The sequence below is a fragment of the Mytilus trossulus genome, chromosome 10 (genome assembly GCF_036588685.1).
Source record: "Mytilus trossulus isolate FHL-02 chromosome 10, PNRI_Mtr1.1.1.hap1, whole genome shotgun sequence".
Lineage (NCBI taxonomy): Eukaryota > Metazoa > Mollusca > Bivalvia > Mytilida > Mytilidae > Mytilus > Mytilus trossulus.
Window position 1 is genome coordinate 4484264 of NC_086382.1, and position 8903 is coordinate 4493166.

Below are 8903 nucleotides of genomic sequence, written 5' to 3' on the forward strand. Positions count from 1 at the left end.
ATGGCAGACGTGGTAAATATTTGATGATGTAACCGAGGTTTTTGAACAATTAAGTAAGAAACCTAAGTTGGTCAGTGACGCTGATATTGAGTTGATAGAGGCATTTGTTGTGATAATGTACGACAGAACTACAACAACATTTGACATCAACGAATCCAGACTTGAACCACGCAAACAAAGACCGTATGACACCATTTCATCAACTAGAGCTGCACCGCTTCAGCATACTAAACGAGCTACAAACCAAGGTGGCCATGTATGGGGACAGGCAGTCATACATGATCAACATTTACCTTGTCCTGGTGATTGGGGATGTGTTAAGAAGAATGCAGATTGAATGTGGATTCCTCAATGGACAACATTAGCAGCAATTACTGCATCTTGTCAGGAGTTACACAAATGTGACTGCAGAAAAACTTGTTCTGGTAGATGTAAGTGTTACAAAGCTGGCTTGACCTGTACAATATTGTGTTCATATATATCTATACCACTGTTATTTAACTCGAGTGTACGAATTTTTTCGACCCATACCGGAAGTGGTGATTTTTTTTTATAATTGTTGTCTGTTTGACATATTTTTATATCATTTTATTGTATTTCAAATAGTTTTCATGACATAAATAGCGTTGAAAATGGTTAGGACAGTTTTTCAATGTCAACGATTGAGTAAAAGGATGTCAATTTTTAATTCAAGATGGCCGCCGTGAAAAAAATCGAAAACATGTTGGCTACCCCTCTAATATGATAAAGTACTTCCCAATGAACGTCTATGCCAAATCCCTTGCTTGTATCACAATTTGCATGATTTTGTCAAATTTCGGTACTAAGCCGCCCCACTATCGTGCTTGTTTTTTCTGCAAAGATACAGGTGTCCATAGCAGTTCCGTGAATAAAGTATTGCACATATCAAACAGAGAGTTTTTACCCACAGATTCGCATTTTGGGAACGACAAGACATTATTTGCTAAGAAAACTGAAGAGGTTGCTCCCAAACCACAAGCATATTCAAGGGAAGAAGAAATGGAAATAAGAAAAGAATATGACAAAAAAAAAAAAAAAAAAAAAAAAAGAAACTGGATTTAAAGGGATACATCCACTTCATCGCCTACCATATTTTGACAGGGTGCATAAGATACAACCAGATGGCATGCACACATTAGCAGATGTCATCAGCAACATTCTTGATCTGATAACAGGCAAATCAGATGGACCTAAAGTTCGCCAGTGCGAAAAAGATTATAATCGATTTAAAGAAACCTGGCCAAAAAGACCATCATCATCAACTGCCACATGTGAGAGACCATCCAAACAGGCAAAGAAATCATCTGCAGAAACAGCTGTTCCTGAACCAACACCAAAAGCACCTCCTTTACCAGCAGCTCCTTGGTTACTTACAAAACAGAATGTTAAATTAGCTGACAACAGAGCAAAGAGTGTTAAATACCCTAAAGGCTTTGATTATACTCCTGCTGACCATTTTACCAGAGCATGGACACTGCGTACAATGCATGGCAAACAACAGGTATTGATTATAAAAATATCTTATTTAATGAATCAGATATGAATACTGTAAGTTCAGAAATTATTGCTTGCATTTATTATTGCAACTTTTTTGGGGGACTAAAATGCAATTTAGATTTTAGCAATATTTAGAAAAATCCTGTTTAATTCATATAATTTTTTATACAAAATTTCCAAAATGCAAGGTTAAGGTGGTACCTTACACTACAGGGAGCAGGCCTGGGGTCAATACATTGCAATGTAATGCATTACATTACAATTACTTTGTGATTCTTCCATTACAATTACAATTACAATTACATTTTTTCTCACATGTAATGCATTACAATACAATTACTTTTACTTTTTCAATATAAAAACTAAAAACATTTCAAAAACAGATTTTTATAAGAAATTATTACTGGGGTACATGTATATGTACATATATATACAGTGTTATAGACAGAGACTTCAAATAATGATTTATTAACATGTCCATTGCTCTTTATTATCATAAGTGTTTCAAACATGCTGTCATTAAGAGAACAATGATGAGGTCTGTACACCTTTCGGGCAATTAATACTAAAAAGCCTTTCAACAGGAGCTGATGTGGAGGAAATGTCTAAATACTTGATATAGCTGTATTAGCTTAAGAAAAATGCACTGAATTTATTCACTGAACTTCAAGTATTCCAGTGGACTGATTGACATTTCTTCACATGGCTCTGACAAGTAAATGTCAAAATCTTGTACTGCACCAAACCTGTGTCTACTCTTTGGTGGAGTAGTAGGAGGCATGAAACTGAAATAGTCATTTTTTCGTTTCTTCGGTGGTGAAAAATAAATAAATTATCATATAATTTTGTTTTTATCATTGATCACTTAATCAGTAAGACATCATAAAGGGATTTCAAAGAGATATAATAAATGTGTCATTAAAGGATTATCTTGTTAAATGCCTAAGGGCTCTGTGAAGACAAACATAAGTTGAGAAGATTTGATTGCAATAAAAACATTTGGATACTAATTAGGTGAAATAACAACACAGACAGGACCCAAACCCCAGTTTGGTGTAAAATGTTGATTAACATATATTCAATATTTCATTTAAATACATGTATGGTGTGTCTGGAATACAAAAGTTTCATCTTCATATTTTTTCCATCCATCATAGACCACCAAACACCAAAATATTCCCAATATCTTTGTATACAAATATCAAAAACCAAGATTAAGACTTGATGATTTTAACCATTTTACATTTCTTACCTAAATATGTGTGTTAATGTTTGATGCAATTTATTTAATACAGTAATTAACTGTGACAATACTTTAATTCAATACTTTCTTTTGTTTTTGTTAATATTTTATTTCTATTTTACAATATTCTTCAATTTTATGTATTTTACAAATTTGTAATGAAAAGTAATGTACAGTAATGGAGGCATTACATTGATTTTTAACAAAAGTAATCATTACATTACATGTAATTGTAATGCAGAAAATGTGCATTACAAATTACTTTGCATTACATCAAAAAAATGTAATATTACAATGCATTACAATTACAAATTACCGTTACCCCAGGCCTGACAGGGATATAACACTTTTAAATTGACTGAACATTTTAGTTACTTTGCGTTGTTAAGGGAATATTAAGCTTCTCAATGATCAAAATTAGTGTTTGTCAAACTACTATATAACCAGTGAATTTTTTCTGATAAATTGGTTGGTTCAAACTTTTTGAAATTTTTATATTTTTGTTAAAGGGTCAAAGTAAAGACTTTGCCAAAATCTTTTGAAAATTAAACTTGCCAAATTAATTTTAGTGAAGGTGTTGGGTACCACCTTAAACTGATGTGATTGTAACTCTGCAGCATTTTTCGTAATAATGATACATCACAATAATTTCTGAATTTAGAGTAAGTTGCATTGGTATTTAAAAAAAATGTGTCTATTAAGCTTAAGGGAGCTCGGGGGTCTGAATCATTTTTTTAATTTAATATAGGATTTCGCTATATTTCTCTATAAATAAACTTGATCTTATACTTAATAGAAAAATGAAATAACAAAATGGGGTCACCGTTCATTAATGCTCACAATCTGCCTTTAAAAGAAGAATACAATTTTGTTAATGTCCTTTTTTTCTGTTGAACTAATAGGAGAAATAGCGATAATATCGAAATAAAAAAAGAACTAAATTACAGAAATCGCTTAAATTTTACAATTATTTAGTTTATATACAGCTTATTCGAAAACAACAATAAAAAACATAGGTCACCGATGAGTTAAAAAAGATATTTCAATTTTAATGCCAAAAAAAATTGAGGGAGATAATTAGGAGCGTTTTCAATGATATCAACATTTTAAAAGTCACCTGGGGCCAACACGAATTGATTTTTTGGAATGATTTTTGTACCATTAGATAAATTAACAACTACTTAGGCTAATAAATAAAATTTGTATTGAAAAATAAATGTTTATTTTTTTTCTGAAAATTGTATACCCGCGAGCATCCTTAAATCTAATATCTGTTTATCAAAATTTTAACTGATTTCACCTTTTGAGCAAATTTTACATTAACATACAAGTATATATAAGAGAATTATTGATCTGTTTTGGTGACACGTGTGACTCATCTATATACTTTCTAAGATGTCTATCATTGTGGTATGATTGTCAATGAAATACTCTCCATGCAAGACTAAGGTAGTAAATATAAGCAAATTTTTAACAAATGAAATTTCCGATTTGTGCCAGCCACACAGTTATATTTCATTTTGGCCAAAAAATAACACTTCATTTGTTCCATTTTTACAGGTAACATATAAAGAAAAATAAGTTTTAAATAGTCATAATTTTTTTTAGGAATATTTCACCCTGGCTTCATACTCATTTCTAATTTTTATAGTAATAAAGATTATTTTGGCACAAAAAACATTCCAATTTGCCCAAAAGTAAAGCACAGAATAAGAGTAGAAACAATTAAAGCTAGGTCACATTGTTCAGCCTTCAACATGTTCAATAAGGAGCCTTGACTCATGAAAAATATGTGTACCAAATATTCCACATTCAGAGGAGGGAATAATAACTCATAATTAATAATAATTTTAGCTAATATTATAATTATTTAAAAGCTGGAAAAAAGTATAATTTTTGTTTATTTCTTAAATATATATATACTGAAAGTATGCCCTATATCTAGTAATATATATCATTTCATCTAAATGCTTTGAATCTTTGTATTTTAACAAAATGCAGTTAGCATGCACAAATGCTATGAAATATTCAATAAAGTGATATAAAAAAAATATTTAACTTGAAGATAGAATTCAAAGGAAACCAATTACAAGTATGTCAAGTTGCCTAAACTGAGAATTATTAAAAATATCAATTATGACAATTATTAATGTCATTAAAGATAAAAAAATATTTTAAACTTCTTTGATAAAAGTCAAATGTGTAAATATTGTATTGGGTTTATTAGAGTACAGTTAATTCAGTCATTCTATCCGAATGGATTAAGGCAGTGAGGTCGTTAATACAAATCAGAATTAAGATACTGAATGGGTCCATCAATGCCCATGCTACGTCAATCTTCAAAGATCCAAATGTTGCTAAACACCTATCTGACCTCCATGATGAATATGTTGTTATCCCCGCAGACAAAGCCCCAAATAACATCGTTTTTATCTGTAAAAGTCATTACATTAGTTGCTTGATAAACGAATAAGGTATAGACAATTCACTTGGAAACCCAACAAATACCCTCACGACACTTACCAAAGAGGAAATCCTGGATAATCATAGGTCTGTTCTTTGTTCCTTTGGTATTTCAACCAAAGATGAAGAACTGGATCTTTCATCACTGTATTGGATACCTAAACTACATAAGTGTCCTTACAAACAACGGTATATTGCTGGGTCTTCCAAGTGCTCCACGAAACCCCTTTCTAAATTATTAACATCCATTTTATCAGCAATCAAAGACGGGCTTCAAAGTTATTGTGAAACTGCCTATTCTAGAGGTGGCGTGAATCAGATGTGGATACTTAAAAATTCCAAAGATCTTTTAGAGTACATACAATCTAACTCTCTTTCATCTTGTAACAGTATTAAAACATTTGACTTTTCTACTCTTTACACAAGTATTCCACATTCCAAACTAAAAGACAAATTAAAAGAGTTGGTATTACTTTGCTTCATAAAAAAGAATGGCCAACGTAGATACAAGTATCTTGTCTGAGGGAGGGATAAATCATACTTTGTATAGAACCATTCTGATTCAAACAAAAAATTCTCTGAAACCGATATTATCCAGATGCTTGATTTCTTGATTGACAACATATTTGTTACGTTCGGAGGACGTGTTTTTCAACAGACTGTCGGCATCCCAATGGGAACAAACTGTGTCCCTCTACTTGCTGACTTGTTTCTTTATTATTATGAGGCTGACTTCATGCAGGAACTTCTTAGGAAGAAAGATAAGAAGTTAGCAATATCCTTTAACTCTACTTTCCGCTATATAGATGACGTTCTTTCACTAAACAATTCAAAATTTGGTGACTATGTGGATCGCATCTATCCCATCGAATTGGAGATAAAGGATACTACAGATACAGTTAATTCGGCTTCATATCTTGACTTACATCTAGAAATTGACAATGAGGGTCGGTTGAAGACAAAACTTTACGACAAAAGAGATGATTTCAGCTTTCCAATTGTGAACTTTCCATTTCTAAGTAGCAACATTCCAGCAGCACCTGCATACGGGGTATATATCTCCCAATTGATACGATATTCCCGTGCTTGCATTTCCTATCATGATTTTCTTGATAGAGGGTTACTGCTCACAAGGAAGCTATTAAACCAAGAGTTCCAAATGGTAAAGTTGAAATCATCCCTTCGTAAATTTTACTGACGCCATCACGAGTTGGTTGACCGTTATGGAATAACCGTTTCACAAATGATATCGGATATGTTTTTTACGTCGTAACTACAATCCCCTTCCCTTTCATGATTTTGACCTACCGAATTAGACTATTTACCGGATTTGTAATCACATAAGCAACACGACGGGTGCCGCATGTGGAGCAGGATCTGCTTACCCTTCCGGAGCACCTGAGATCACCCCTAGTTTTTGGTGGGGTTCGTGTTGTTTATTCTTTAGTTTTCTATGTTGTGTCATGTGTACTATTGTTTTTCTGTTTGTCTTTTTCATTTTTAGCCATGGCGTTGTCAGTTTGTTTTAGATTTACGAGTTTGACTGTCCCTTTGGTGTCTTTCGTCCCTCTTTCATGACAGATACTTGTAAATAAGTAACAAAAAATTAAAACATTTGTTAATTCAAACTCAAATAATAGTGAATATTCTCCTTTTATTCATATTCATATAGATAAATACTTTATTTCAGTTCGTAACCAAGAATATTGCAGCATGGTGTATCAGAGGCCTCCTAGCAAAGCCACAAGAAGAAACCTTATTCAATTTATTTGAAGTGATCAAAAGACTGACACAACCATCCTACACAACTGAGCAGCTTCAAGGACTTATTGAAGACACAAGTACAGCAGTGGTGTTACTTGAAAGGGATTTTCCTTTGACCTTGCAGGTTAGTTTATCTACTTAGATGTATGAGTTCTATATTCATCGGTATTTGTACTTGAAAGAATCAAGTAAACAATAATAATCTACTTTATCATTTAAATTGTCTCACACAATTTACAGCAGGTCAGGCTTACAGATAATATCCGTACACCCCTGATCAACCAAAATAAAGTTAATTCTTATAAGTTGTTGATGCCTCTCCTAGGAAATGTAAATGATAAAAAAACAACGAATTGAAACAAATTATTTTGTTTATTGGTTAAAAAACTACTGTTTCACACAAATGATTGTTTTATCCATTTAAATTTATTTATACGGTTTAATTATTTTTTCTGCACATAATTAAATATTGCTTACTATTAGTATTAGCTGCTAAGCTAGATAGAGTGTTTATAATTTACAGCTTTAATTGTAATTGTTCAATCAGATTGTAGATTTTTGCCTCATATAATCATCTAATTTTCCATAAGTATGCTTAGAGAGCTGAATAAAACAAATAATATCAGGCACTATTTATTGAAAGTACTTGGGGTGTTATCAACAGTCTTTTCTATGATGTCATATTTTGAGGGACCATGCATAAGTGACCCTTAGTGGTGGACTGATTAATAAAGATACTTGTATAAAACTAGATATCACTGGAATGTTCTCTAGCTTCTAATAAAATAAATATAAAGTGTACTTTTATCATATTAAAAAAATGCCTAATTTGAACATAAAAAAACTGAAATCGGGTTATGTTCATACCCATAAAGACGTGAACTTTTTTTATAATCAAAACTGTATGAAATTTATATGTTTTAACCAGGCCTTTAAAAAAGTACGGTCTCCTGCTCCGAAAACAGCTACAGTGGCTGCAAATATGTTTTCATTTTTCACTGCCTAAAAACAGGATGTTTACAGTGTTGTCTCCCTTCAAAACATGTATATTTAATATATTTTTTTTAATTATTTCAATATTCAACCTCTTTTAATTGAAAGCTAATTAACTATTTTTTACAATCAAGTACAAAAAACATGATACTGTTTCACCAATTAAGTAATAAAAAGGGGTTTCCTATCATGGTTATTTTTAGTCGGGGAATAACCCCTAGTTTTTTATACGAAACTGTTTACAGCACCCTTATAAATGAATACATAATTTGAATACAACGATTAAAGGAGAGATAAATTGCTGAATGATATAGAAATGCAATGTAAAAAGATGTCACATAATTTCAAAAAGCCAATTTTTTAAGCGACCAATTAATGGACTTTCAGTCTGTGCCAAACTGTTTTAGGGTTTGTCTGACTGAAAGAGAAATCTGGAATTTTGTACATATTCAAACAAAATATTTCAAAATTTCTGTCTGTCCGATGATTTTTTGTCTGTCATTTTGTCGGTCAGACAGAGTTTGGGATACACTGGACTTTAATGTTAATAATTAAACATTGATGCTTGTTGCAATATCAATTAAAATAAGCACATTTAGTTATTTCCCTTGCAATAATTTCCTTCACACACATCCTGGAGTTGTGTATAGCTGATGTGTTAAGTTTCATCAGTAACATCATGACAGACAGACAGACACTAAACCAGTATCAGTATTGTAGTCAGAATTAAGGTTTATATAATTTTCAGATGTAGTATATATACTGTATGAATTTATCATTTTTCATTTGTTTAAAATATTTTTATTTGTAGAATATCACAACACACCTGCTACATCATATCCCAGAGGGTTATGAAGACTATGGACCATTGTATGATAGATGACTTTATCCTTTGGAACGAGCAAACAGTTGGGTGACCAGA

The 8903-nt window shown here is 31.9% G+C and overlaps 1 protein-coding gene across 1 annotated transcript; it reads left to right on the plus strand.

Annotated features, from left to right (window-relative positions):
* Positions 1-337: 337 nt before the first annotated feature.
* On the plus strand, positions 338-8903 carry LOC134686627 (uncharacterized). The gene is made up of 4 exons (XM_063546301.1): positions 338-431; positions 1197-1522; positions 6915-7112; positions 8793-8903. Exons 1-4 carry the CDS (start codon positions 338-340, stop codon positions 8862-8864), a joined length of 690 nt encoding a protein of 229 aa, XP_063402371.1. The 3' UTR covers positions 8865-8903.